Source organism: Lontra canadensis, unplaced genomic scaffold, assembly GCF_010015895.1.
Source record: "Lontra canadensis isolate GAN:19392208 unplaced genomic scaffold, GSC_riverotter_1.0 scaffold163, whole genome shotgun sequence".
Classification (NCBI taxonomy): domain Eukaryota; kingdom Metazoa; phylum Chordata; class Mammalia; order Carnivora; family Mustelidae; genus Lontra; species Lontra canadensis.
The window spans coordinates 237,317-262,132 of record NW_022631157.1 but is presented as its reverse complement, the minus strand read 5'-3'; the positions used below and the strand labels follow the sequence as shown (position 1 = coordinate 262,132).

Here is a 24,816-nt window from a genome sequence, read left to right as displayed (position 1 = left end):
ATGCTTATATCACTAATAATGTTAGATAGATATTAGCACATCCTTTTCCTTTTTTTTTTTTTTTAAGATTTTATTTATTTATTTGTCAGAGGGAGACAGTGAGAGAGCAAGCAAGCACAAGCAGGGGGAGCAACAGGCTTCCCACCAACCAAGGTGGCCAGAAGTGAAACTTGATCCCAGGACCCTGGGAATCACAACCTGAGCCAAAGGCAGACGCTGAACCAACTGAGCCACCCAGGCATCCCTACATAGCACATCTTCTGAGTAAGAGACAAACCCACATCGCCCTGGGCCTTCTGGTCAACCCAATGAGCATCCAAAACTCAATCACTTTTTACTGTGTTCCCCTCGGTGAAGTATTTTTTTTAAGAGAAGGTGAGAAGGGAGTGAAAAAAATAAAACAATTATCCAGTGGTAGAAATTTAGGAATAAACACCAAGTAGGGGGACACAGTTGGAGATGAGGAACCAAAGAAAAGCACTCTCAAAGCCAACCACTGCGAGTGGGACAGCCAGAATCCAGCAGGAAGCTTGAGTCCCAGGATAGCCATCTAGCCTTGCCCATTCCACATCCCTCATCCCCAACAAAGGACTCCAGTCCCCAAACTGCTAAAAACAGAGATTTTAATGCATAAGGCACAGTGTGAGGCTGGGATCATTAAGCATCCTCCTACTCCAAAGGGCCCAGCAGGCTAAGCAAAAGCAGCAGGGATTACCTCCCCACTGCTGGGCACCCTGGAGAGCCCCCGGAGGAGGGGTACATCTAGTCTTTGGCATGGTGCCCAGGGCAGGGAGCAATTAGCATGGTCCCTGTTACCCCTCCACGGGTACTGCCATCAAGAGGCAGCTCTTTGGTCTGGAAAAACAATCAGTGCAAATGTCCAGGGTTGAGCTCTAGGGGAGTCAAGGTGGCACAGTGCCCCAGGGCTGGGCAGGTGCTGGACAGTCCCCTTACTGCTCATGGGCAACACGTGGGCTTCTTCTTGCTGGCAGTTAGGTAGAGGTTGCTGTCATCACTGTGGATGCCTTCAAGAAGGGTGGGAAATACATGAAGCAGGGATCAGAGGTGCCCCACACTTTCTGCCACCCCCCAGCCAGGCAGGCAGGCACTCACGGACAACATCCCCAATGCGCCGGGCCCCTGATTTCTCTAGCTCAGCCAGCACGTTGGCCTCAAAGGTCAGCGCTGCCACACGGAAGAAGAATTCCCGGACATTTTCACCTGACACATGGAGCAGATGGGCACTCAGAGGCCGTTCCAGGCGCTCGGGTCCCTGGGTACGGATCAAGGGACAGGAGGGAGAGGCCAGGTAGACAGGAGCACCACAGCAGAAGACCCAAAGCCTCTGACTCACCAGTGAGAGATGAGACCGCCCAGTACTCAGCCTTCATCTCTTGGGCCACCTTGAGTGCGTCTTTCTCCATCAGCACATACTGAGCGGGAGTCTAAGGGAAGGTCGGAGTCAGATGGCAAGGGGCGACGGGGTCCCCTCCCCGAGTTGGTAGCCGCCCCTTCCCCAGAACACACTCACACTCAAGTCCTTCTTGGAACCCACAAGGAAGAGCAGCACACTGGACGGGTCGTTCTCCTTGAGGGCATCGGCTAGCCACTGTCTGCCACAGAGGACAGAAAACCAAGGACGGGTGAGCTGGAGAGGCTCCTCCTGCTGACACTCACAGGCTCACCACCTTCTCTCTGGTCCTCGATGCAGTCTTCTCCTTCCCTACTAATGCCCCTGACCACCCCTCTTTTCTGTGCCCTCTCTTCCTGGAGCCCCCAGTATAGTTCAGCATCCCCACATACTTGGTATGTTCCAAGGAGGCCACATCATTCAGGTTGAAGACAATGATGATGGCTGGAAAAGTGGTAAAAACAGCGGACATTACTAGCTCATTTCCCCAACCCCTCAGCCCTAGCTTAGACACCAGGAACCCCCACCTGCCCCACTTCACCGAGGCCCTTACCTTGAGCTCCTCGGTAATAGGTTGATGCAATGCACTTGAACCTCTCCTGTCCAGCAGTATCCCAGCTGGGAGGAAGGAGGGGGGTACAACACAGGTATATGGGAAGGGGGCATGAGATGGGGTTCAGGTGCTAGGGGAAAGAATGGCTGGAATGTATGGAGGTAGCACTCACAGCTGCAGACTGAAGGGGATGCCCAACACCTCAAATCGTTCCATCTCAAAGTCCACTCCAATGGTGGCCTTGTAATTCTTATCAAAAGTGTCTTTGCAGAACCTGAGGGAGCACGGGATGCTCTGGCCCTGAGCCCAGCCCACGTGGCTAGGTCTGGCCGAACCCTGCCCAGCCCAGCCCAATCCAGCTCAACGAGAGCACCTTCTTACCTGTTGATGAGACAAGTCTTGCCCACTGACAGGTCCCCCACCACAATGACTTTGGAGATCTTAAATCTGCAGGACACAAAAGGGAGCAGGAGGAGTGAGCACTAACCCTTCCAACCTAGGGTGTCTCAATGTTCCTTACTAAGTCCATAAAGGTAGCTGCACCAAGGCTGAGGTTACCATGGACAGGAGGCCTCCCAGGTGGCTTGCCTGGACACATACGCTTGCAGAAGAGTGTTTTGTGCTTCAGCATCAGAAAGCCATGAATGCGAATCCCAGTTCTTCCATTGACCGGCTGTGTGACTTGGGACAAGTTACTTAGCTTCCCTGAGCCTAGTTTCAATGCTCGTTAGGTGGAGATTTAGTATATATTCTATAGGGTTGTTGTGAAGATTATAATGAGATTAATGTCCTATATTCTGAGATAAATGTCCTATATATTCTCCCCTTCACTCCCCCACATACATTTTAACATCTCTGAAATCAGGATACATCTTTTTTCTTAAGTGCCCCCCCTTTTAAAGATTTTATTGGGATGTCTGGGTGCCTCAGTCGTTAAGCCTCTGCCTTTGGCCCAGGCCATGATACCAGGGCCCTGGGATCCAGCACCACATCAGGCTCCCTGCTTGGGGTGAGCCTGCTTTTCTCTCTCTCTCTCTCTCTGCCTGCTGCTCCCCCGCTGGGCTCTGTCTATATATATCAAATAAATAAATAAAGATTTTACTTATTTATTTGACACAGAGAAAGAGAGAGAGAGTAGGGGCTCGATGTGGGGCTCAATCCCAGGAGCCCGGGATCATAACCTGAACCAAAGGCTGTCACTTAACCCACTGTGCCACCCAGGCACCCCATGAAATCAGATGATGTTAGGTAAAACAAATAGGTAAAATAAAAAATGGATGGTGTTTTTCATTTAATAAAAGATAATAATAGTAACCAACACACTGCCTGGCACACAGTAAATGCTCTATTACTGACCCGCCCACAAATTTTATCAGGATTACCTTCTTTTACCCATAATGGGACACATCCCTACAGGCACAGCCCTCTGTCCAGGGGCTCAAATGTATGGTATGTGGGAAGCTGACCTGGGGACCACCCTCTCCTGTTAGACACCTTCTTTGTGTGAAGAAGTGAAGGGCCACCTCTCTACCCCACCCCATTTCATAGGATTCATCACATCCTTGCTGGGAAGAAAAGGGAGAACACATTGGTATGAAAAAGGGGGAATTACCATACAGCTGGTAGAGGCTGAAATGGAGACCCCCCGGGAGTGGGGGGGTGCTTGTGTATCCTAGCTTTGACTGAGACTTCCTTTCTTTGTTAAGGGTGTCTAACTCACCCCACGGTGCCTGTCCGGTGCTCCTGGCAGGCGCAGATGACGCGGGGGTGGAAGTCTTTGTGCACGTGCAAAGCGGCCTCCTTCCTCAGGCACTGAGAGGGATAGAAGAGAACGGGACTCACCCACTCCTGGCCCACGTCCCGCAGCCAAGCTGCCCTGGGCGGGGGTAGGGGACCACCCAGAAGCAGCAGACCTCGCTGGGCCGCAGGGCTGGGCCCAGGCCTCTAACTGAACTGGTGCCGCCTCCTCCCCGCCCACACCCCATAGCAGCCAGAAGCCCGACGTGGCCCTGGCGCCTACCTGGGGCAGCTCCGCCAGGACGCGGTCCCTCCGCACCGGAGCCAGAATGTTCATCTCGCCTGCGACCTTGCGGGGAGCCCCGAGAAGGCGCGGGGACCTGATCCGCCCCAGCGACCCGGGCCCGTGGAGACCCGACAATCACCCGCGACCGGGGTGTCCCGACTATAACTCTGGGCCACGGGGAGCCTACGGGAGCCCGCGGCCTCGGGGACGCTACGACCACAGCGGGCCACGGGGATGAGACGATCATCCGGGGCCGGGGCGAACCCACAATCACCCGGGCCCGGGGCGTCCCGACGACGACTCGGGGGCGGGGTGACTCCGCCGCCGCCAAATGGGGGCGGGAAGTCCCGTCGGAGGGGGGCCGGGCCCGCGCAGACCCCACAATAACTCGGGGCCGGATAGTTCCTACAATGACTCGGGGCCGCGGTGACCTGACAACACCTCGGGGTTGAGGCTGCCCTACCATAACAGCTGCCAGTGGGTGCGGAGCGGCCCCGCCGCACGGGGTCAGTGTGAGCAGGGATGGCGCTGCAAGGCCCGCGGACTGCTGGAGGAGGGGGCCAGGGGCCCAGTCCGCCGCAGGGCCCGGCGTCCCACTCAGCTCTCCCTCCGCGAGCGCTGTAACATGATCCCCGGAAATTCCTGGAGAAGGGCCGCCCCCTGCCCCTCTCCGGGCAGCTCCCAGCCTTGCAGCCTGTCCCAGCCTCCCCCTCCTCTCCTCCCCACCGCGCTGCCCCAGCTCTGGGTACCCTGCCAGACTGCTCAAGGGCATCAGGACCGCCTCCAGCCAGGCTGGAACCCGCCCAGATCGAAGGCCCCCAGGTCGCTCACCGCTGCGCCTCTGGGCCGGGCTCCGGCTCCAAGGGGACCCTTACCCGGTTAAATTGGTGATGGAGAATCGGTGATTGCTACGCAGTATCTGGCTGGGCCAGGAACGGCGGGGAGGGGAAAGGAGGAGAGAAGGGGCCCAAGGAGAGGCGGCGCTTCCCTCCTCAACTCCAGGCCCAGGACGTGACTCATAAGAGTCTGCCCCCGCTCGCCTTTCTGCCCGGGATAGGAGTGGGGTGGGGGGAAGCAGACAGGGATGCCAGGGTCGGAACGGGATGCACACCGAGGAAAGAGACGTCCAAATTCTGGGGTGTTTTCCTTCAAGTCTCCCGTGTAGACTGAGGGGTGGGAGGCCAAAGACCAACCCGCCTCCCTCGTCTAAAGAAGGGTTAAGTGGACCTGAAACTTCGCCCTTTGGGTAGGTCGCCGCTCTGGTACCCGCGTTCTGTCTGATCCCATTGGAATCAAGGACAATTTTTCCATTTCGCAGTTCTGCAGGGTAGAGGAGGAGTGTAGTATACAATAATTCTCACCGTCAAAGGGGAGATCTGGTTCTAAAGAGGGAAGGAGGAAAACAGGGCAGGGTGGAGGTGGGACAGAACAGACCCTCAGAGAAGCAAACCTAAGCTTTACTAAAACTTGTTCTGTGTCGGGAACTGAATTTGATGATGCAGATATGACTGGAGCAGGGAAAGGAAGACTAATTAAAGGGAGTAGACTGAATGAAATTCGCAAGAACTAGGGAGCCCTAGAGAAATCTGTACCCCGGGTGATTGGAATATTGGTAGTTTCAAGTGCGGGAAAACGCACGAAATCTGTCACAGGTAAAGAAGAGTAGAAGTTGTTAGAGGGACTTGGACCAGACAGATTATTAAAATTCTTTTTTGTTTGTTTTGAGAGAGAGAGCGAGCGCGCGCACAAGCGGGGCGAGAGGCAGAAGGAGAGGGAAAAGCAGGCTTCCCGCTGAGGAGGGAGCCGGATGCAGGGCTCTCTACAAGGACCCCGAAATTATGATCTGACCGGAAAACAGCCGCTTAACTGACTGAGCCACCTAGGCGCCCCTGGACCACACAATTTCTGCTCCAACATTCTAGAACTTTGCTTCACCCTCCCCGAGTCAACCTAATTATACTCCGTCCTGTTTTCAGTGTTACTATCTCCTGGACCTGCAGTACTCTTTCCTCAAGATGGGAAAGCGCTCAGGACCAGACAATGGCTACACCATCCATATCCAACAGCCGCAACAAATAAACACGTGTCTACAAAAAAAACTACAACCCCCAAGAAGCTTTACACTCTTTTGAGGGAAGAGGTGGCGCATGCTTGATCACTCTCCCAAGGAAATTAAACCTAACTACCATTCCCAGAGGGCGCCGCGCTACAGATTACCCAATCAGCTTTAAATGAAAAGCATCGCGAGTCTTCGGTGAGACTCTGCTCTATAAGCCCCTGGAAACGAGCGTTGGAAATCCTTTTTACGAAGATGGCGCCGAAAGCTAAGAAGGAAGGTTTGTGCTGGAGCTGGGGGGTGACTACGGGTAGCTGGCGTGAGATCCCCTCGGAGTGAACGGACCGGGAGGACAGTGGCTGAGCTAAGCCTTGCGGTGTCTCCTCCGGAGCCGCTTCTGGGATTCTGGCACGCTGCGGTGCGCGTGGGCCCAGCCGCATGGGCTGGGCTTCTGTGAGGAGGTTGGGGAGGCAAGCCCGGCCGGCACGCACCTCTCGGGGCTGCCGGACTGTTGGCCTTGGGGAACAACACGCATCCACAGGACGGAGCTCCACATTTCCAGACCTGTAAAGAATTACAGTCCTCAACTTAGTTTCCTTTTTTTTTTTTTCTTCCGCGTTAGAGCTGTATAGGTAGGTAAAACCACTAACATATCTTGTCACATAATCAGCCTTTCGATTATTGCTAGTTCCTTTTTTTTTTCGTCGTATTCCTGGAGTTACCCTTAAGTTCGCCCCAGCATCGTGCATATGATGGAAAAATTTTAACCTGAGACTTGTGATGTCTTCAAAGGAACCACTGATGCACGTGTGGCCTGGAGCGCCCGCTAGGGGTTTTGAGTAAGGAAGTGACTGGTTTCTGAATCCTGTGCCCTCATTTTCCTTCTTTCTCTCAGCTCCTGCCCCTCCCAAAGCCGAAGCCAAAGCAAAGGCTTTGAAGGCCAAGAAAGCGGTGCTGAAAGGCGTCCACAGTCACAAAAAAAAGAAGATCCGCACATCACCTACGTTCCGACGACCCAAGACTCTGCGTCTCCGAAGGCAACCCAAATACCCTCGAAAGAGCGCCCCCAGGAGAAACAAGTCAGTACTGCTCTTTCCCTTGGAAAGATGTTGGGTAGCCGTTTGTAATTTGGAAATTTACCAAACCTGTAGCACAGCTTCGGGAATACATGTTAGTACGTAGTGTGTGTCTCTAAGGGGAGTGTGAAGAGATTGTTAATGCCTGATTTAAGAACAAGAAGAGACGTTTTTACAGTATTGAGGGGAACAGCTTAAAACAGCTCAATGATTATTAAGTTTGTTAGGTTAATTGTTGCTTTATATATGGTCAGCGTTTTAAATTCTGCTTTCTTTGAGTATATAGTGGGACTTTAATTTTTTATTTTTATTTTTTTGAGTTCCAGGTTTAGCTGTTCATTGCACCTATTCCTGTAGGGAGTAACCCTTGAGGGTGACAGTGTGGGTGATTCTAGGTTGATAAGGACACTGTATTTCCAATACAGACACTCTGTATTGGAAAGAGAAGACCTGCAACAGTGTATAAAGGGGTCTTTCATTTACTGTCTTTACACTCAAAAAACGGGGAAATGGGCAAAAGGTTTAGGGTCTTGAGTGTTTTGGTGCCACACTACTAATGATAAAACTGAGCTTAGGGGGCCACAGATTCAAATAGTAGTAATAACGGTCACTTCCCAGTGCTGCTGCTGCTTTTTTTTTTCCTTTTTCTTTCTTTCTTTTTTTTTTTTTTAAGATTTTTATTTATTTGACAGAGAGAGATCACAAGTGGGCAGAAAGAGAGGGGGAAGCAGGCTCCCAGCTGAGCAGAGAGCCCAATGCGGGGCTTGATCCCAGGACCCTGAGATCACGACCCGAGCCGAAGGCAGAAAGGCCCAACCCACGGAGCCACCCAGGCGCCCCTTCTTTTCTTTTTTTTTAAAGATTTTATTTATTCATTTGACAGAGATCACAAGTAGGCAGAGAGGCAGGCAGAGAGAGGGGGAAGCAGGCTCGCCACTGAGCAGAGAGCCTGACACTGGCCTTGATAGATCCCAGGACCCTGAGACCACGACCTGAGCCAGAGGCAGAGGTTTAACCCACTGAGCCACCCAGGGCCCCTTGCCTGGGAGGGGGCGTCTAGATGGCTCAGTGGGTTAAAGCCTCTGCCTTTGGCTCAGGTCATGATCCCAGGGTCCTGGGATCGAGCCCCACGTCCGGCTCTCTGCTCAGCGGGGAGCCTGCTTCCTCCTCTCTCTTTGCCTACTTGTGATCTCTGTCAAATAAATTTTTTTTTTTAATTAAAAAAAATGTTGAAGTCAAAGAATGAAGGGGGTTTGGAACTCAGAGATGATTCTTAAATAAACTGAAGGATGAAAGTCCTTCAAGTGAAGATACCCTTTGCCCAGTTGGTTCAACTCAGGTCATGATCCCCAGAGACCCAGGATCAAGCCCCACATCAGTCTCCCTGCTTCTCCCTCTGCCCCTCACCTTGCTCTTGTGTGTGTTCTCTCTAACAAATTTTTAAAGCCTTTCAAGGGGAAGAAAGTGCACAGGTTTCTGTCCCCAGGTCCCTAAGTTTCAGGGTGCAGATGATGACACTATTTAGCGACCAAAGTCTGACAGAAATGATTGCTACTTCATGGTCTGATGCACCTGGGCTCTTCTGGGGTTGGGCTCTAAAAGAGGGCCTGTCCTTCCCTTTGACCTAGGCCAGCTGACACCATTTTGCTTCTTCCCAAGGCTTGATCACTATGCCATCATCAAGTTCCCCCTGACTACTGAGTCAGCCATGAAGAAAATAGAAGACAACAACACACTTGTGTTCATTGTGGATGTCAAGGCCAATAAGCACCAGATCAAACAGGCTGTGAAGAAGCTCTATGACATTGATGTAGCCAAGGTCAACACCTTAATCAGGTGAGTAGGATCTCAGGAGCCAGGAAACGTGCATGGAGTCAGAAGTAGGTTTCACAGCTTGCAAGCCTTAAGAAATGAGCATCTTCTGCTGTAATTCTAGTCTTTTGTATCTAATACGGGCTTTTGAGGACACATTAGCTCTCTTGCCTCTACGATTTATTGTATGGTGTTGGTGTTTTCTTGATCACTACACCTCTAGATAGAGGCAGGCCCTAGAGTAAGATGCAATTTATGTCAGATAACCTGGACTTAGTCTTAAGATGTTCTGTGATATTCCCCCAGAAAGGGGAAGTGGGTTCATTTGTGCTTTGGTGGCATCCCTAGCCTCCTGTGCAAATGATGGAAAAGTCACCATTTGGGAAAGAATGATATGAACAAAGGAACCACTGATACCCTAGAAAGACTAGGGGGAAAGGGAGGGCTTAGGGGCAGTGAGGGTGGGAGGAATTAAGACTTCCTTTATCCTAGGCCTGATGGAGAGAAGAAGGCATACGTTCGGCTGGCCCCTGACTATGATGCTTTGGATGTTGCCAACAAAGTAAGCTACCTGTGCTATGAACTCACCCATCACCTGGCTCCAAGTGAGGTGTCCGTTAGTGACCAAAACCTGACATTTGCTGCTTAACTCACTGCACTCCTGTCCTGAATGGGCCCTACCCTCACCTCAATTTGATTTTTAACCATGACATTCCAGCTTAATCTTTTTACATTTCAACTCCCAGTAACAAAGCTCCCCTTTTGTTTTTCAGATTGGGATCATCTAAACTGAGTCCAGCTGGCTAAATCTAAATACAATTTTTTCATGATACATGTTTGTCTGTTGATTTGTTGGCTGGGCTTTGGGGAGGCCATACTGGGGTTACACACACTTAAATTAACAGGGCAAGACTTTGGTCTACTTACCCTCTTGGAACACTCTGCCTTAGTACCTCACCACACTTGTTAATCCTGGCAGTGGGAGCTTAGGTATTTGTGACCCAGATTGGGCTTCGGACAACGAAAATTTGTTGTCTTAACCCCATGATGATGGCAAACAAGAATCCCTCCTTTTATCTGGAAGGGGCTTTGTAGGAAACCAGTATACAGAGTGGCATCCACTTCAGGACAGTGTGGACTGGCTGGCTTCTATAGCACCTGTCCCCGCACCCAACTACCATGTCCAACCGGTCTGTCTGCTTCCCTCACCCCTTGCCCAAGAAAGGACAAGGACTTCAGAGGACTGCTTTCATTAGCATTTTCAATAGTAGGTGCAGAGCCTGTCCTCAGAGGATGCCCCAGACTTGGGGCTAATTCTCTTATATGGTGAGGCTGTTCTTGGCTGTGTTTGCTCTTCATGCCACAAGTTGCAGGCCTCTCACTCTGTCAAAAACTTGTCTTTGTGTTGCTGGCTGGGGACACCTCCAGGGCAGAAGTCTGAGCGGAGGAGGCGGGAAAAGTAGATGAGGATCATGATGTCTAGCATGAGCAGGTTACCCAGCAGAAAGGTGCCCAGGGTCCTCTGGCCCAAATAACGCAGGAAGAAGTGGGTGAGGTAGGCCTGAGGGACCAGGCGGAAGAGAAAGTACATGACCAGGTTGACATACTTGTTGACCCGGTACAGGAGGAGGTGCTGGGCATTGTTGATCTTCATCATCATGCGGATGGTGAGGAATATGTTGCTGACCTCCACCAGCAATGTTAGGACTCCCCCACCAACAAAACTGTTCCAGAAGATGCCTGCAAAGAAGGCACCCAGGGCCTAGAACGCAAGGGAGATGTGTTAGGGGACCCAAATACCATGGCTTTCCTGAAAATTGGTGGGCATATCAAGGCTACCAGATTAATGGTTGGGAAATCCATTCTTGCTGACATCGTTCTGGGTTATAGTCTGTGGTGGAATCAACAGGATTAAATTTTGATGCCTGCCCACAGATTCTGGCTCTGAGTGGGGTTTGTAATTTGTTAAAGGAGGTAATAGGTAAGACCATGGATTACTGGCCTCAAGTGAATTCACCAAGGGCACGGATACTGCCAGTCTTCAGTGTCCTGACATTGGTTGGAGATGGGGTTAAGAAAGGTCTTTACCTCCCAGGTTCAGAAAAGGCTGAGACCAGGTTGCTAGCACCAGGCCTACACCCAACCCTTGCCTCTCTTACCATGACGTGATGAACGAGGTATTCCCAAGAAGCTCGTGTCTGACGACTGATCACAATGTCCACCGTGTCGTGGATGAAATACCCTACCGGGTCATATGGAAAAAAGTCATGAAAGGAACTGAACAAAAAGCTCCCTGTCCCCGCACCTACTTAGTATTTTCTGGGCAAGACCTACCTGCAGAGAAGCAAGCGAGCAGATAGCCAGAAAGCGACCATGCCGTCTCAATCTCCACCAGCATCTCGGGGGTCTGCCATAGACTGGGAGGGAAGAAGGCAGGCTCTCATCTCCGCATCCCCAAGGACCCTCTACTCCCCCATTCCCCCTCCCAGTCCCCGGGGAATCCGGGCTCGCGCTATTGGCTTTGTGGGAAGTGGAGAGGCTTGGCTGAAACCCAGGTGTCTCCCGGTTCCCAGATGAGCTTTCCCCCTCCCCTGGGACCTCTGCCGCTCCTAGTTGTAGAGCTTTCTGAAGAGGGAATCAGGTGAGACTGCATGGCCTGAGCCTGCCAGAGGGTGATGCGGAGAGTAACGTGGGATCCCCCAACCACCCACCCTCACACCCCCAGTCCTTCACTTACCACAGCACTGCCCAGACCCCGGACACAATGGAGTGGGCGAAGGAGACCAGCAGGTTGTGCCAGCGCCAGGTGCGCAGGGGGTCGGCGCGCACGTGCTCCGGCAGGGGCAGGCGGCTGAGCGCGCGCCGGAGGGCCCGGAAGGTCAGCGTGGCGCCCAGGAGCAGCGGCAGGGCGGGGTGCAGCAGTGGGGGCATGCTGGCCCTCCCTGCCGTCCGTCTGTCTGCCCCCTAAGCTGCCTCCTCCGGCTGCCGCGAACCGGGCTCCTCTCGGGCCAGTGCACTCCAGCCGCCAGCCTCGCAGTTTTCGCGGAGCCCTCTAGGCCCGGAGCTCCTCCAGTCCCCTCCCCGCCGGCCTCTGCCCCCGCCCCCAGCCGCCCCCGCCCCCGCCCCGCCCCGGCCGCCTGCCCCCGCCCCTCCGGCGCCACGCTCGGCACCGAGGGCGGGAGCACCATTTCCCGCGGGCCTCCGGGCCCCGCCTGGCTTCCGCGGACTTCGGGCGAAAAAGGGGCTGTCCTGGGGGGCGGCGATGCCGCGGCACCCCTCGCTGGCGCCTCCCGACGGCCGACGGAGTCCCGCCTCGGTCGCTTGGCCTCATTAACCTGCGTCCCCACTTTTCCCGGGGCTACCGGCTCCCCCGCCTCGGCGCGTACTGAGAGAACTCTCCCTCCGCCCTCAACTCCTTTCTGGGCAGAGCGGGGCGGGGCCCGTCACACACCCGCGTCCTTTAAGCCCTGGTCCTGGGGAGGGGTCCGAGCCGAGCCTCGATAATGGTCTCCGCCTATATTCTGTTTTTTTTTTTTTTTTTCCACCGGATCTTTAGCTTCTTTGGGCCAGAGACGGACATGTTTATCAGCATCTGTGGCGCCCCGCATCGACTCGGTGTCTAGGAGGGGTCGACTAATCCATCACCCTTCTTCCCAGCCCGCTCTTGGGCTCCTGAGGTCGAGCGGCTGTCACAGTCCTCCCTTAGACAATCCCGGCTCTTCTCCCGGCTCCCTGGAGGCTGGCACGAGGAAGACCGGGGATGCTGGGGTGACCCTTACTCTTCAGGACGGTGGGCTGGAGCAGTTGCAGCTCGTGGTCACTAGGTGTCAGCCTATCCCCACCTTGGCGCGGGATCCTCTTCCCGCCTCCAGGCAAGTGAGGTGCAAACGAAAGGCTGAAAACGAGTGCTGGGGGAGGTGGTGGTAAGTAGGAAGGTGGGGGGCTAGGGAAGAGATTCTGCGAGAGGGAGGGAAAGCTAGAAGCCTTAGGCGCCGGAGACGCAGGGACCAAGAGGTTTGGGTGTTTGCTCTGCCTCCCTTGCTGGCTCCAATGTTACATATTAACGCCTGTGGGGCTCCGCGGTCAACCACGGCCCGACTGGTTTCTAGGTGAGGGCACGAGTGTACCGGGTTGTGCGGCTTTTCCTCTCTGCGCTTCCCTTTGCTCCCAGGGCAGCTTTGTTCATCAGCCAACAGCAGCCTGAGCCAGCCACCGAGGGCCCCTCGTGGGGCCCCTCTCGTGGTCTTTCCACGTGGACAGGTTTGAGTCTCTTTTGAGGGGTGGGGCGGGACAGAATATAAACACTCCTTTCCTCACATTCCTCACTCACTCAGAAACAGGGACGCTGACTCTTAGCTAATCACCATCCTCTTGCTCCTTAGCTTTTATGGAGCTCGAACACAGCAGGAGGCACAGGGAGACAACAGGAATTAAACTCACCTCCGGCCAAGACCCTAGACAATCATACTAACCAGCCCCTTACGTTTAGGGCAGAAGCCTTGATCCCACACCAGTCAAACAGCTCTCCCTCCTCTCTCTGATGCTTTCACATAGTGGTCCACATCCCTCCCATCTTCCCCACAAGGAGATTCTCCTTACAGTTGAGCCTTGAAGGCGGATTACCCGCGGCAAAATTGCGGGGAAGGGAGGGGTGTGATGAGACTGCTGACGCGGGCGATGCTCACTTGTTGGGACAGCCTGGAGTCTCCTTCTCCCTAGGTGAATCAGTGTGCACGGCTCGGGGTTTCCCCGGTCCCTCCCTAGGCAAACACGAAACTAACCCTGATCCCTGCCCCACAAACCGAGAATGCTGACGCTCTTCGTAGTTTTGGTAGTTTATCATTTGCGTGCCAATGAGAATCCGCTCTCTCCTGAAATAGTGTCACTAGTGAGCAAAGAGGTGGGCTGAGATGGGCGCCTGGGTGACTGAGTCAGTTAAGCGTCTGCCTTCCACTCAGGACATGATCTCAGGGTCCTGGGATAAAGCCCCGCGTGGGGCTCCCCGCTCAGCGGGGAATGTGCTTTTCCCTCTACCTCTGCCTTTCTTTGCCCGCTCCTGCTCTCCCTGTCTCAAATAAAGACAATCTTAAAGAAAAGTGGGTTAGGGAGATTGGTCCTCGCTTTCCACCCTCACTGGTTGTGAAGAGCACCCCTCGGGTCTAAAGCTTTGTGAGGGCCAGATGCGAACACGTGTGTAGGGAATGGCTTGTACCGTCCTAGCTGCCAAGCGCGCCAAGAAATGCCATAAAACCCCATTTCTGGGATTCTGACAAAGGAACTGTGGGAGTGGGCTGCAAGGACGTGCAAACGGCACAATACAGATGCAAAGCCGAAACCCACACCAATTTCCCTTGCTCCGCCCCGCAATTATCTTCCAGGGTCGGGGGTGCGGCCACAGGGTGGGCGGGTCCGCGCACGCGCTGCGTCTGGGTTGGGGGGGGGTCCGGAAATGTGACTCTGAGAAACGAGATGGAGAAGTACGAGCGGATCCGAGTGGTGGGGAGAGGTGCCTTCGGGTGAGCCAGGGATCTGGGGAAGGAAATTGGTCGGGGAGAGGGAAAATGAACCCCAACTCTGCCAGCGAATTCGCTGCCCGGCTAGCCCCGCCCCGAGGCGTGAGCGCCAGCTTGGAAAGCCCCGCCCAGGCTTCCGGTCCCGGTCCTAGTTGGGAGACTCCGCCTCTAACGAGGTCACGCCCCCCACCCCTCCACCCCCGGCCGGCAAGCCTTTGCGCGGCCGCAGAGTTTCGTTCTTTGATTCCTGACTCAGCCATTCAGCAATTATTGGGCGCTAGCTATACCCGTCAGGCTCTCAGCGCCGAGTGTACAGTAAAGACCAAAATAAGCGTGTTTTTTTTCCCTCTCGGGGCGTGTAGACTGTAGTAAAATAATACAATAAACAAGATACTAAAGCAATTATTAACAAGCTGCGAACGTGGCATACACCACGACTACTTATTTGGGATGGTGAAGGAAAATTTCTCTTTTCTTTGAGAGGTGAATTGTAAAGCCAAGACTTGAGGGATGAAAACCAGTAACCGAAGATGAAGGCAGAACTTTTCAGGCAGAGGAAGCAGCATATCCTCACGCGGGAAAGAATTCAAAGTATTCAAGGAACTGAGAAAAAGACTGGTGAAGTTGGAATGTAGTGGGCAAAGTAAAGGATGGTAGAGAGAGAGAGAGAGAGAGAATGGTATAAAATGTGATTGTCACAGAGAACAGCTGATGGCCTAATAGGCTGAGGTAAAGAGGATGGATTTATTCAAAGTGTAAAAGGGAAGGGGTTTAAGCAGAATGAATGGTCTTGATATGATTTGCATTTTTATTTATTTTTATTTGTTTTAAAGATTTTGTTTATTTGAGAGAGTGTGTGTGAGAGAGAGAAGCAGGGGGCAGGGGAAGAGGGAGAGGGAGAAGCAGACTCCCTGCTGAGCAGGGAGCCCCATATGGCGCTGATTCCAGGGTCCTGGGATCATAACCTGAGCGCAGGGGGTTCTGGGATCATGACCTGAGCAGAAGGCAGCCGCTTAACCCACTGCGCCACCCAGGTGCCCCTGATTTGCATTTTTAAAATGTCATTCTGGTTGCAAGTCAGAAATGGATGAGTTCATATTATTTTAGAAGTGGAAACAGGAAAGATTTTGGCATGATTTTCAGGTGTCTTTTTTTTTTTTTTTTCAAAAAAAAATTTTTTTTAAGATTTTATTTATTTGACAGAGAGAGAGATCACAAGTAGGCAGAGAGGCAGGCAGAGAGAGAGAGAGAGGGAAGCAGGCTCCCTGCTGAGCAGAGAGCCTGATGCAGAGCTGGATCCCAGGACCCTGAGATCATGACCTGAGCCCAAGGCAGAGGCTTCACCCTTTGAGCCACCCAGGCACCCCCTTTTTTTAAAAGATTTTACTTATTGGGGCACCTGGGTGGCTCAGTGGGTTAAGCCTATGCCTTCGGCTCAGGTCATGATCTCAGGGTCTTAGGATCCAGCCCTGCATCCCGCTCTCTGCTCAGTGGGGAGCCTGCTTCCCCCACTTTATCTCTGCCTACCTCTCTCTTGTGATCTCTGTCTGTCAAATAAATAACATCTTAAAAAAAAAGATTTTGGGGCGCCTGGGTGGCTCAGTGGGTTAAAGCCTCTGCCTTCGGCTCAGGTCATGATCCCAGGGTTCTGGGATCGAGCCCCGCATTGGGCTCTCTGCTCCGGGGGGAGACTGCTTCCTCCTCTCTCTCTTTCTGCCTGCCTCTCTGCCTACTTGTGATCTCTGTCTGTCAAATAAATAAATAAATAATCTTAAAAAAATTTTTTATTTATTTGGCAGAGATACTTCAAGAGAGGGAACACAAGCAGGGGGAGTGGGAGAGGGAGAAGCAGGCTTCCCACCGAGCAGGGAGACCGAGGCAGGACAGGATCCCAAGACTCTGGGATCATGACTGAGCAGAGTCTTAACGACTGAACCACCCAGGCGCCCCCAGGTGTCTGACTTCAATGGTTTTATCAGTTACTGAGATGGAAGAGCCTGAGGAAGAAAAGGTTTGGGGGCAGTTTGAATTTGTTAAAATCTAAGATGCAGGATGCATGGGTGGCTCAGTCTGTTAAGTGTCTGCCTTCACCTCAGGTTATGATCCCAGGGTCCTGGGTTCAAGTGCCGCATCAGGTGCCTTGCTCACCGGGGAACCTGCTTCTCCCTCTGCCTTCCACTCCCCCTCCTTGTAATGGTCACTCCTGCATGCTCTCTCTGACAAATAAATAAAATCTTTTTTTAAAAATTTAGAATGCTTGCAAGCTACTCAGGTAAAAATGCAAAGCAGGTAGTTGGATTTGTTAGTCTGGGGCTCAGAGGAGAGGTTTGAGATGGAAATATAAATTTGATACTTTTTAAAGATTTTTTATTTATTTGACAGAGAGATCACAAGTAGACCGAGAGGTAGGCCGAGAGAGAGAGAGAGAAAAGCAGGCTCCCTGCTGAGCAGAGAGCCCGATGCGGGACTCGATCCCAGGAGCCTGAGATCATGACCTAAGCCGAAGGCAGTGGCTTAACCCACTGAGCCACCCATGCGCCTTGAATTTGATACTCTTAAATGATCCTCTTAAAGTCCATTCACTCAGCAGATACTCATTGACTCCCTACTGTGTGCTAAATACTGGGCTGTGCTCTGGGGATATAGTTGTGAAGGAGACTAGGAGCCCTGCTTTTATGGCCACTGACCAGAGTTGGAAGAAAATAATAGTATGAACGGCTTCCACTCATCCTCTCAACAACCCAGGGAAATTGATTCTGGTTTCCAGATGAAAATGTCATATAATCCCAAACCAGGTAAGTAATACAAGGAGGAGCCAGGATTTGAACCCAGGCAGTTAACTCCGAAGTCTGTGCGCACTAAGGACGATCAAGACTAACTTCACTGTGCCCGTGCTGAAACCGAGCCTCAGGTTAAATGACTTGCCCAAGATCTCACACACAGCGTTTGTGGCCAGTTCTCCCTATTCTTGAACTTGTCCTATGCATTTTAGATGACCTCTTAGTCTCCATGCCTGTTTCCCCTCTCCTAAGGAGCATCCAGTGACAAGGTCTGCCCTGCCTGATGTGTGGCTGGAAGCTCAGCTGGGACCCACCCCTGTGCTCTGTGTCCCCAGGATTGTGCACCTGTGCTTGCGCAAGGCTGACCAGAAGCTGGTGATCATTAAGCAGATCCCAGTGGAGCAGATGACCAAAGAAGAGCGTCAGGCAGCCCAAAATGAGTGCCAGGTCCTCAAGCTACTCAACCACCCCAATGTCATCGAGTACTATGAGAACTTCCTGGAGGACAAGGCACTCATGATTGCCATGGAGTATGCACCAGGTGGGCCAGCCTCCTCACATTGGCCTGGCTCCAAGGGCCCCTCTCTTCTGGGACAAGCAGACCCAGATCAGCCAGCTTCTGTCCTCAGACTGGGTTTGATGGCGGTTCACAGGTATAGGGTTGTGACACCAGGTGTACGAGGCTGGCAGACCCTTGCCCTGTCTGCACTGTTGGTTTCTTTCTTTTTTTTTTCCGCTGTTGGTTTCTTAACAGGAGAGTGCCAGGCACGGGAAAAGCCTAGATCTTAGCTAGTTCCTTCCTGCTGCAGGTGGCACGCTGGCCGAGTTTATCCAGAAGCGCTGTAATTCCCTGCTGGAGGAGGAGACCATCTTACACTTCTTTGTGCAGATCCTGCTTGCACTGCACCACGTGCACACCCATCTCATCCTGCACCGGGACCTCAAGACTCAAAACATCCTTCTCGACAAACACCGCATGGTTGTCAAGATCGGGGACTTCGGCATCTCCAAGATCCTTAGTAGCAAGAGCAAGGCCTACACGGTGCCTGGGCACAGAGGGGACCTCATGGGTGCTGGAGGGGCCAAGGCTCACTCTGCGTCCCAGCCCCCTCCCTCTCCAAGACTTTGGCCCCCTGCCCCCCGACCCCGGGCTGGGTGGTCCTGCAGGAGGAAGCGGTCTGCAGTGGGCCTTGGACAGAGCCTTCCCTCCCCTAAGCTGTAATAAGATCTGCTTCCCTCTTGCAGGTGGTGGGCACCCCGTGCTACATCTCCCCTGAACTGTGTGAGGGCAAGCCTTACAACCAGAAGAGTGACATCTGGGCCCTGGGCTGTGTCCTCTACGAACTGGCCAGCCTCAAGAGGGCCTTTGAAGCTGCGGTGAGTTATACCCCCAGAGAGACAAGTGAGAAATATCTATGTCTATCTCCCTGCCCTAGAAGTCCTTGGTTCCAGCCACTTCTGTGTTCCTTCCCTTGTGGCGGAGTTGTTTCCCGCGTCAGACTGGGAAATTACCCCATGGCTGGGCTGTGGCTTCCCTCAGGCTTGGGTCCCCCGTTAAACTGAGGACTCCTAAGAGCAGGGCTCTCCCACCAGATTAGGGATTCCCCCCACCCCTGCCCCCGCTGCTTCCACTAAGGGCAAGACCTGACCTGAGTTCTCCCAACCAACCACCTAGGGTTTCTGAGGACATAGCTGCAGCTCCCCTATCGGGAGTTCCTGTCCCCGGGAGTCCCCTCGTCAGATTGCAGATTCTCGGTGCAAGGCTTTGACCACCCGGTTAGACCTGGAGGCAGGAGGTGCTGCCACCCAAGAGCCTGGGACAGGCTCTGGCCAACCTCACCCTCCGTGCTTCCACAGAACCTGCCAGCACTGGTCCTGAAGATCATGAGTGGCACCTTTGCACCAATCTCTGACCGGTACAGCCCTGAGCTGCGCCAGCTTGTCCTCAGTCTGCTCAGCCTGGAGCCCTCGCAGCGGCCACCGCTCAGCCATATTATGGCGCAGCCCCTGTGCATCCGCGCCCTCCTCAACCTTCACACCGATCTGGGCAGTGTCCGCATGAGGAGGCCTGTGCGGGAAGTGGGGGGAGGGGTGCTGGAGCTCTGGGAAGCGGGGTGGTGTGTGTGTGTGTGTGTGTGTGTGTGTGAGAGAGAGAGAGAGAGAGAGACACCCAGTGAGAGCACAATAAGCCTGGGCAAGTCCTCCATTCCTAATTGTGTGGTGTGTGGGGGGGTGGGGGGGGTGGGGGGGTGGGCAGGTGCCAGGAACGGTCCGTGTCCTGAAGCCCCCATTTGACCTACAGGGCAGAGAAGTCCCTGGTCCCCGGGCCACCCATGGCCCCGGGCTGCAGCCCAGGAAGCCGGACCACCGGCCCCCGCTGCAGGGGTAAGTCAGAGCCAACCTCCGGTGCCTCCCCAATGCCAAGCCATTCCCACCAGTTTAATATACCTGACACAGTGTCCCACAGGCATACCCCGGGGACCCCCACGGCCGGCCATTCCGCCACCACTGTCGTCCGTGTACGCGTGGGGTGGCGGGCTGAGCGCCCCGCTGCGGCTGCCAATGCTCAACACAGAAGTGGTCCAGGTGGCGGCCGGACGCACGCAGAAGGCAGGCGTCACGCGCTCTGGGCGCCTCATCTTGTGGGAGGTGAGCCGGCTGTTGGGTGGGGGGAGCCTGGGGTGGGGTAAGCGGGGCGGGGGGGGGGGGTCCTGAGGGGGCCACTGAGGCCTCGCCCATGCCCTCCATAGGCCCCGCCCCTAGGCGCGGGAGGGGGCGCCCTCCTGCCTGGGGCCGTGGAGCAGCAGCAGCCCCAGTTCGTCTCCCGTTTCCTGGAGGGCCAGTCGGGTGTGACTATCAAGCATGTGGCCTGTGGGGACCTCTTCACGGCCTGCCTGACCGGTGAGTCCAGCAGGGGACTATCCTGGGGCATTCCACAGAGTCTGAGAAGGCCCCCCCAGAGCAGCTCTCCTCACTGGTTGTCATTTGCGCACTCATTAATGCTTCTTCTTTTTTTTTTTTTTTTTAAGATTTTATTTATTTATTTGACAGACAGAGATCACAAGTAGATGGAGAGGCAGGCAGAGAGAGAGAGAGAGAGAGAGGGAAGCAGGCTCCCCGCTGAGCAGAGAGCCCGATGCGGGACTCGATTCCAGGACCCTGAGATCATGACCTGAGACGAAGGCAGCGGCTTAACCCACTGAGCCACCCAGGCGCCCCCTCATTAATGCTTCTACTAGTTATCCTGCACCAGGTGCTTTATTATTATTATTATTATTACTATTATTTTAGATTTTATTTATTTATTTGACAGACAGAGATCACAAGTAGGCAGAGAGGCGGGCAGAGAGAGAGGGGGTAAAGCAGGCTCCCCTCTGAGTGGAGAGCCCGATGTGGGGCTCCATCCCAGAGCCCTGGGATCATGACCCGAGCCGAAGGCAGAGGCTTTAACCCACTGAGCCACCCAGGCGCTCCGCTTTATTATTTTTTTAAGATGTATTTATTATTTTGAGAGAGAGGTGCTTTACTTATACAGTCTCCTTTACCCTTCACAACAGGCCTGGCGAGGTAGTTACTATAGATTATCTTCATTTGAGGGAGGCTGAGTGACAGACCTGGAAAGCTCAGATGTACAGCTCAGAGGCTGTCTCTTGTCCAAACTCACCCAAAGAGATACGCTGCCTGTCCTTTTCTACCTTCTGCCCCATTCTTCCAGCCTTTGCTTCCAACTTCCTTCACCTGCAACCCATGGACTGGCCTCTCTGGAAAAACAGCCTACCCTCTCTCCCTTCTCTTTCCTCACCACCCCTCTCTGCAGACCGAGGTATCATCATGACCTTTGGCAGTGGCAGCAATGGGTGCCTAGGCCATGGCAGCCTCAATGACCTCAGCCAGGTGGGTGCTGCAGGTACTTGGGGGAGGAGGAAGTGGGCGGGTGGCAAGGATTGTACATCTGACAGCTGACACCTGAGTTGGGGGCCGGGAATCCCCAGCAGCCACGGGTCCTTCTAGCTCCTGGGCTGCACCTGTTCTGAGCAACACCAGGGGAAGTACAGAAAGACCAGGCTGCCCCAGTGGTGGCAGTGCATGCATGCATGCGTGCGTGCATGCGTGTGTGTGTGTGTGTGTGTGTTAAAGACACAGCTGTCTGGTGAGAATTTGCAGCCTCCAACTTCTTCATCCCTCCATGGGATGCTGAGGCCAGGCAGCAGTCCAGGCCCCTTGCCTAGTATCTCTTTCTTCCTCTTTCTCTCTCTAGCCCACCATTGTGGAGGCCCTGCTGGGCTATGAGATGGTGCAGGTGGCCTGTGGAGCGTCCCACGTGCTGGCCCTGTCCACTGAGCGAGAACTCTTTGCCTGGGGCCGCGGAGACGGTGGTAAGCTGTCTTCTCTGTTCAAGCTTCTAGGTTCCATCTCAGCACCCTGACTGGGACTTGAAGAGGACTTCATACCCACCTCCCAACCCTGGCCTCTTCTCCCTCTTTTCTCTTAAGCCGATTCCATTCATTTCTTTGTTCACCAAAACTTTACTGCCCATCTAGTACGAGCCCCTCCTGTGCTGGGTGCAGAGACAAGATGAGGAGGAATACCTTCCTTCAGGGGCTTATGATGTAGTGAGAGATCTCTTTCATCCGGCGGCCCTCTCTGGGTCAGATGTCATGCTGGGCATTGGAAACTAGAGAGGACTTACATGGGGTTTCTGTCCTCCTGGCATAGTGGGGGGAGGGATGACATCTCCCTACAATACAGGACAGACAGCATCAGGGCTCCCCCCAAGGTCCAGAGATGTGGGAACCCAAGGAATGGCACGGGATGTCCCTGGAGGAGACAGAGGTGGCATCTGAACAGGGCATTAAGGGGGAGTAGGATTTTGACCACAGAGGTTAGCTATTTCTGGCAGAGGGCACAGCCTTAACTCACGCCGTTACCTCCTCTCCATGGCTGGTCCGCATCCTGGCATCACCAACCCTAAAACCCAAACTAGCCCCATCCTGGTTTCTCCTTGTAGGCCGGCTGGGACTGGGTACCAGGGAGTCCCACAGCTGCCCCCAGCAGGTGTCCATGCCCCCAGGACAGGAAGCCCAGCGGGTAATATGTGGCATTGACTCTTCCATGATCCTCACTGTCCCGGGCCGAGCCCTGGCCTGTGGGAGTAACAGGTAAATGGGTCCAGTGGCATGACTAGAATGCCCTCCCCTTCCCTGGCTGCTAATGTTCTATCCGTCATTGCCTACTTTCCACCCAGGGTCCAAGCTGAGGGTGGGGCTGAGCACACTGCTGGGTTCAACCCAGGGTGGGAACTGTCCTCTGGGAACCAGCCCTGGCACACATCGGTGGGGTCCGGAGGGTCTGTGCAAACCGCCAGTTGGACTTGGCTTCTGGTTTTACCTTCAGGTTCAACAAGCTGGGCCTGGACCCCCTCTCCCTGGGGGAGGAGACTGCCCCCCATCAGCAGGTGGAGGAGGCCCTGAGCTTCACACCACTAGGCTCTGCACCCCTCGACCAGGAGCCTCTGCTCAGTGTGGACCTGGGCACTGCTCACTCAGCTGCCGTGACTGGTGAGTAGGACCCAGGCCCAGGAGGCCATGAGTGGACTCCCCCGGTCTCCTCGGGATCTCAGCTGAGACAGCCCCTCTCCTCTCCTCTTTCCTCCCCTACAGCCTCTGGCGACTGCTACACTTTCGGCAGCAATCAGCACGGGCAGTTGGGTACCCATGCCCGCCGGGTCAGCAGGGCACCTTGTCAAGTCCAAGGCCTGCAGAACATCAAGATAGCAATGGTGGCCTGCGGGGATGCCTTCACTATAGCCATCGGGACAGGTGATTGATCCGTGGGCACTGTGGGGCCAGATAGGGGTGCTGGCAGGCCCATGGGCAGTGGGGGTGGTATCCCGCTCAGGGCTGCTGAACATCCTCTTGGGGCTAGATGGATGGAGGGTAGCTGCTTGCTAAGCCGTGTCCTCCTCTTCCTGTCCTTGGGATTCTCTTTGGCAGAAGGTGAAGTGTACTCTTGGGGGAAAGGGGCCCGAGGTCGACTAGGAAGACGGGATGAGGATGCTGGACTCCCTCGGCCAGTGCAGCTGCAGGAGACACATCCCTACACAGTGACGTCTGTGTCCTGTTGCCATGGAAACACTCTCCTGGCTGTCCGCCGTGAGTTGTTACCTTTTCCCACCTCGCCTCCACAAGGTTTAATCCAGCAGTGGGTGCCCTGCCCACCCTCCCATCCCCCAGTGGTCACGGCCCAGAGCACTAAGAGCACGTTAAGCCTCCAGATAAATGAAAGCAGAAGCTTTTGGGTAAGACAGCTGCCTGCCTGGCGAAGGCAAGGGAGTCTGCTTCTTGGGCCTCACTTGAAGGACTGTTCCCAGTGCTTCCCAGGGCCCAAAGGCATTCTTTCTCCTACCCCCAGTCCAGTTTAGTTTGAACCTCTGTTTCTGGCCGGTCAAGGTCCAGAGTCCAGGGCACAGTGTGTGTGGGAGTGGGAGCGAAGGTGGGTATCCCTTGCTGTTGCTGGAGGCACTGCCCTCTGGGTGTCTGCAGGGGTTTCTCATTTGTATCTCCAGCGGTTACAGATGAGCCCATCCCACCGTGAGGCATCTAGATACACTCCTGGACCACCCCGATATTGCTGCTCCTCAGAACGTGCTTGAAAACTGCAGACACTTGCAGAGGACTGTCCCCACCAGCCCCCTGGAGTGTCCTCAGTGCCAGAGAAGAACCAGCGAAGCGGCCACTCTCCTTTGGCCCTGGATCCGGAAACCCCAACCCACCCCATTCCCCCAACATCTCTTTTGTCTCTTCCCACCCCTTTTAAGTTGGTGTCCCCAAGGTCCAGCCTGGCTAGGGTCGGAAACCAGACCCAGCCTTCCCAAGCAGGGTGGTCTCCAGAGTCTTGGCAGAAAAAAAGCTGGAGGCAGCTGTGACTCCACCCAGACCCTGCCCTTTACCCCCAGCACAATTAGAGAATAAGTCGCTGGTCCCCCCTGGGAGAGCAGCTCAGTGCTTTGGAGCAGGGCAAGCCCTGTCCTGCCTGGACTGGCCATTCTGGCTGCCTGGCTTCTGCATTGCTGGGATATCTGGAGGCACAGAACTTCTGAGTGGACTGGGAGTGGATCTGCAAGGGCACCAAAGTGTCCACTGCAGAATGGAGGTCCCTGCCGGAGGTTGCCCCTCCACCCACGCCATTCCCCCAAAGCAGGTTGGAGAAAGGGTAACTGGTTGGGCCAGACCAGTTTTCCAGATGACTGGGAAATAGCGCCAATAAAAACATCAACTGCCTGCCCCGAATGTGATCTCTTCGGGGATGGGGGTGGAGACCCGACACCCCAGGGCTGGGCAAGGCCGAGGTCCAGGGAGGAATGTGGGCGCAGCCTGAGGCTGGGGCCGAGGTTCCTCTGGCCCAGCGCCCAGCTAGGCTTCCCTGCGCCAGCCGAGCTCCCCAGATCTGGTTGCCAGGCTTCGGCTGCCTAGCACCTGCAAGCTGGAGTCCCGGGCCCCGGGGCGACACGTGGCCCCCCGAGACCTAGGTGTTGACGCTGGAGAAGCGAACCTTTGTGGTGCGTCCCAGCCTGACCGCCAGGGCCCTGCGCC

At 54.4% G+C, this 24,816-nt stretch overlaps 3 protein-coding genes and 3 non-coding genes across 8 annotated transcripts; 4 read left to right on the top strand and 2 right to left on the bottom strand.

Moving 5' to 3' along the window:
* Nucleotides 1-606: 606 nt before the first annotated feature.
* On the bottom strand, nt 607-4,959 carry RAB34 (RAB34, member RAS oncogene family). The gene is made up of 11 exons (XM_032845356.1): nt 4,863-4,959; nt 3,985-4,197; nt 3,685-3,776; nt 2,346-2,411; nt 2,137-2,238; nt 1,965-2,029; nt 1,804-1,855; nt 1,532-1,613; nt 1,355-1,445; nt 1,114-1,221; nt 607-1,025 (listed from the first exon to the last, which is right to left on the bottom strand). The coding sequence occupies exons 2-11, from the start codon at nt 4,036-4,038 to the stop codon at nt 958-960; spliced, it is 780 nt and encodes a 259-aa protein (XP_032701247.1). The 5' UTR covers nt 4,039-4,197; nt 4,863-4,959; the 3' UTR covers nt 607-957.
* A 1,827-nt stretch (nt 4,960-6,786) lies between these two features.
* LOC116859830 lies at nt 6,787-6,850 on the top strand. The gene has a single exon (XR_004381218.1). It is a non-coding gene; the product is annotated as a small nucleolar RNA SNORD42 (small nucleolar RNA).
* Nucleotides 6,851-8,620: 1,770 nt separating this feature from the next.
* Nucleotides 8,621-8,692, top strand: LOC116859827. Its single transcript, XR_004381215.1, has one exon. It is a non-coding gene; the product is annotated as a small nucleolar RNA Z17 (small nucleolar RNA).
* Nucleotides 8,693-9,285: 593 nt separating this feature from the next.
* LOC116859831 lies at nt 9,286-9,350 on the top strand. Its single transcript, XR_004381219.1, has one exon. It is a non-coding gene; the product is annotated as a small nucleolar RNA SNORD42 (small nucleolar RNA).
* An 818-nt stretch (nt 9,351-10,168) lies between these two features.
* On the bottom strand, nt 10,169-11,985 carry TLCD1 (TLC domain containing 1). 2 transcript variants are annotated; one of them, XM_032845359.1, is made up of 5 exons: nt 11,669-11,985; nt 11,266-11,348; nt 11,091-11,173; nt 10,539-10,693; nt 10,169-10,368 (listed from the first exon to the last, which is right to left on the bottom strand). In XM_032845359.1, the coding sequence occupies exons 1-5, from the start codon at nt 11,860-11,862 to the stop codon at nt 10,287-10,289; spliced, it is 597 nt and encodes a 198-aa protein (XP_032701250.1). In that variant the 5' UTR covers nt 11,863-11,985; the 3' UTR covers nt 10,169-10,286. The 2 variants fall into 2 exon arrangements, with proteins under 2 accessions (XP_032701250.1, XP_032701249.1); XM_032845358.1 differs by having other exon boundaries at nt 10,169-10,693; nt 11,669-11,978.
* A 2,387-nt stretch (nt 11,986-14,372) lies between these two features.
* On the top strand, nt 14,373-24,504 carry NEK8 (NIMA related kinase 8). 2 transcript variants are annotated; one of them, XM_032845330.1, is made up of 15 exons: nt 14,373-14,447; nt 17,560-17,765; nt 18,034-18,266; nt 18,470-18,601; nt 19,082-19,290; nt 19,527-19,609; nt 19,692-19,873; nt 19,975-20,125; nt 21,042-21,118; nt 21,483-21,600; nt 22,233-22,383; nt 22,619-22,782; nt 22,885-23,043; nt 23,218-23,376; nt 23,790-24,504. In XM_032845330.1, the coding sequence occupies exons 1-15, from the start codon at nt 14,401-14,403 to the stop codon at nt 23,816-23,818; spliced, it is 2,100 nt and encodes a 699-aa protein (XP_032701221.1). In that variant the 5' UTR covers nt 14,373-14,400; the 3' UTR covers nt 23,819-24,504. The 2 variants fall into 2 exon arrangements, with proteins under 2 accessions (XP_032701221.1, XP_032701222.1); XM_032845331.1 differs by lacking the exon at nt 14,373-14,447 and having other exon boundaries at nt 17,654-17,765; nt 18,114-18,266.
* The last annotated feature ends 312 nt before the right edge of the window (nt 24,505-24,816 follow it).

Coding starts and splice junctions, on each gene's coding strand:
- TLCD1 (XM_032845358.1), bottom strand. CDS start 11,862: ATGCCCCCACTGCTGCACCCCGCCCTGCCGCTGCTCCTGGGCGCCACG. Junction 11,174..11,265: donor GCTCGCTTGCTTCTCTGCAG/GTAGGTCTTGCC, acceptor ATGACCCGGTAG/GGTATTTCATCCACGACACG. Junction 10,694..11,090: donor ACCTCGTTCATCACGTCATG/GTAAGAGAGGCA, acceptor CTTGCGTTCTAG/GCCCTGGGTGCCTTCTTTGC.
- RAB34 (XM_032845356.1), bottom strand. CDS start 4,038: ATGAACATTCTGGCTCCGGTGCGGAGGGACCGCGTCCTGGCGGAGCTG. Junction 3,777..3,984: donor TCCTGGCGGAGCTGCCCCAG/GTAGGCGCCAGG, acceptor TATCCCTCTCAG/TGCCTGAGGAAGGAGGCCGC. Junction 2,030..2,136: donor ATCCCCTTCAGTCTGCAGCT/GTGAGTGCTACC, acceptor CCTTCCTCCCAG/CTGGGATACTGCTGGACAGG.
- NEK8 (XM_032845330.1), top strand. CDS start 14,401: ATGGAGAAGTACGAGCGGATCCGAGTGGTGGGGAGAGGTGCCTTCGG. Junction 18,602..19,081: donor AGAGGGCCTTTGAAGCTGCG/GTGAGTTATACC, acceptor GTGCTTCCACAG/AACCTGCCAGCACTGGTCCT. Junction 19,610..19,691: donor CACCGGCCCCCGCTGCAGGG/GTAAGTCAGAGC, acceptor AGTGTCCCACAG/GCATACCCCGGGGACCCCCA.